Here is a 987-nt window from a genome sequence, read left to right as displayed (position 1 = left end):
GCCCCCCCATCAGGCGGGCGGCGGCGGCGGCGCGCTGAGCCAGCAGGCGGCGGCGGCGCTGGGGAAACCCACCGCCGTGCTGGCGCCCCACCCCCAGCTGGTGGGCCAGGCGGCCGTCACCATGGTAACGGTGCCCACCTTCCCCGTCAGCACCATCAAACTGGCCTGAACGCTGCCGACGCGGCCGGACGCGTTTGGACAGCTTCCGATCTTCTTGGGACCAGACGACGCCGCCAAAAACAAAGGGGAATGGACGGCCTTTTTTTTTTTTAGCCTGCATCACTGTGCTCAGGCCAAAAGCCCCGTCGGCCGCCGCCGCCGCCGCCGTCTAACTTGGCACCATTTTGGCTCCTCGAAAGTCAGCCCGGCCCGCTCCGGCCCGCCGAGGAGCGAGCCAGCTAGATTTGCGAGCGAGCAGCCCGCGGGGTCCAGGAGCCGCGCGTGCCAATTCCACCTCCCGCCCCCCGCCCCCGCCGCGCCGCTCTCGTCTGGTCTCGTCTCGCCCGGATCGGCCGCAGTCGTCACCTCGTCCCGGTTCGGCCATGAGCATCGACACGCTGCTGGAGGCCGCCCGCTTCCTGGAGTGGCAGGCCGAGCGGGATCGGACCGAGCTGGCGGAGCGTCAAGTCGAACCGCGGCGCCTCTCCCGCGGTAAGAACCGTGCGACGCGCCCCCACCCCGCCAACCCGGACCTTCTTTCTCTGCCCCGGTTCTCGGTTCTCGGTTCGGATGTGCCGCGGTGAAACTTGGCCTTTCAAGGGTGCCTTTTCTTGGCTTTTTTCCAACGCGGAAACCCGTGCGCGTGCATACGTCACCGCCAAGGAGGTTCCTGTCACGAGCCTTCCGTTTTGTCCCCTCCTCGTTGATTTTTCTACGACCCGCGCCCCCCCCCCCTCCCTCGCACACACATCAGCGGGGGCCATGTGTGCTCAAAGTGTGTCACGAGCGCGATCCACAGTTGGCCCACTTTGAGCCGGCGGTGTGAGG

General features: G+C 67.5%; 1 protein-coding gene across 1 annotated transcript in view; it reads left to right on the top strand.

Moving 5' to 3' along the window:
• The window catches only part of LOC109531963 (max-binding protein MNT-like), a gene marked incomplete at its 5' end in the record, with an annotated part of 7,132 nt that extends 6,828 nt beyond the window's left edge, over window positions 1–304 (top strand). The window contains one exon of the mRNA XM_019896501.1: window positions 7–304. Coding sequence (XP_019752060.1) covers window positions 7–169 — 163 coding nt within the window. The remainder of the gene's footprint in view (window positions 1–6) is intronic.
• Window positions 305–987: the final 683 nt, after the last annotated feature.

Source organism: Hippocampus comes, unplaced genomic scaffold (genome assembly GCF_001891065.2).
Source record: "Hippocampus comes isolate QL1 unplaced genomic scaffold, H_comes_QL1_v1.1 scaffold22, whole genome shotgun sequence".
Lineage (NCBI taxonomy): Eukaryota > Metazoa > Chordata > Actinopteri > Syngnathiformes > Syngnathidae > Hippocampus > Hippocampus comes.
This window is presented reverse-complemented; position numbering and strand designations above follow the sequence as displayed.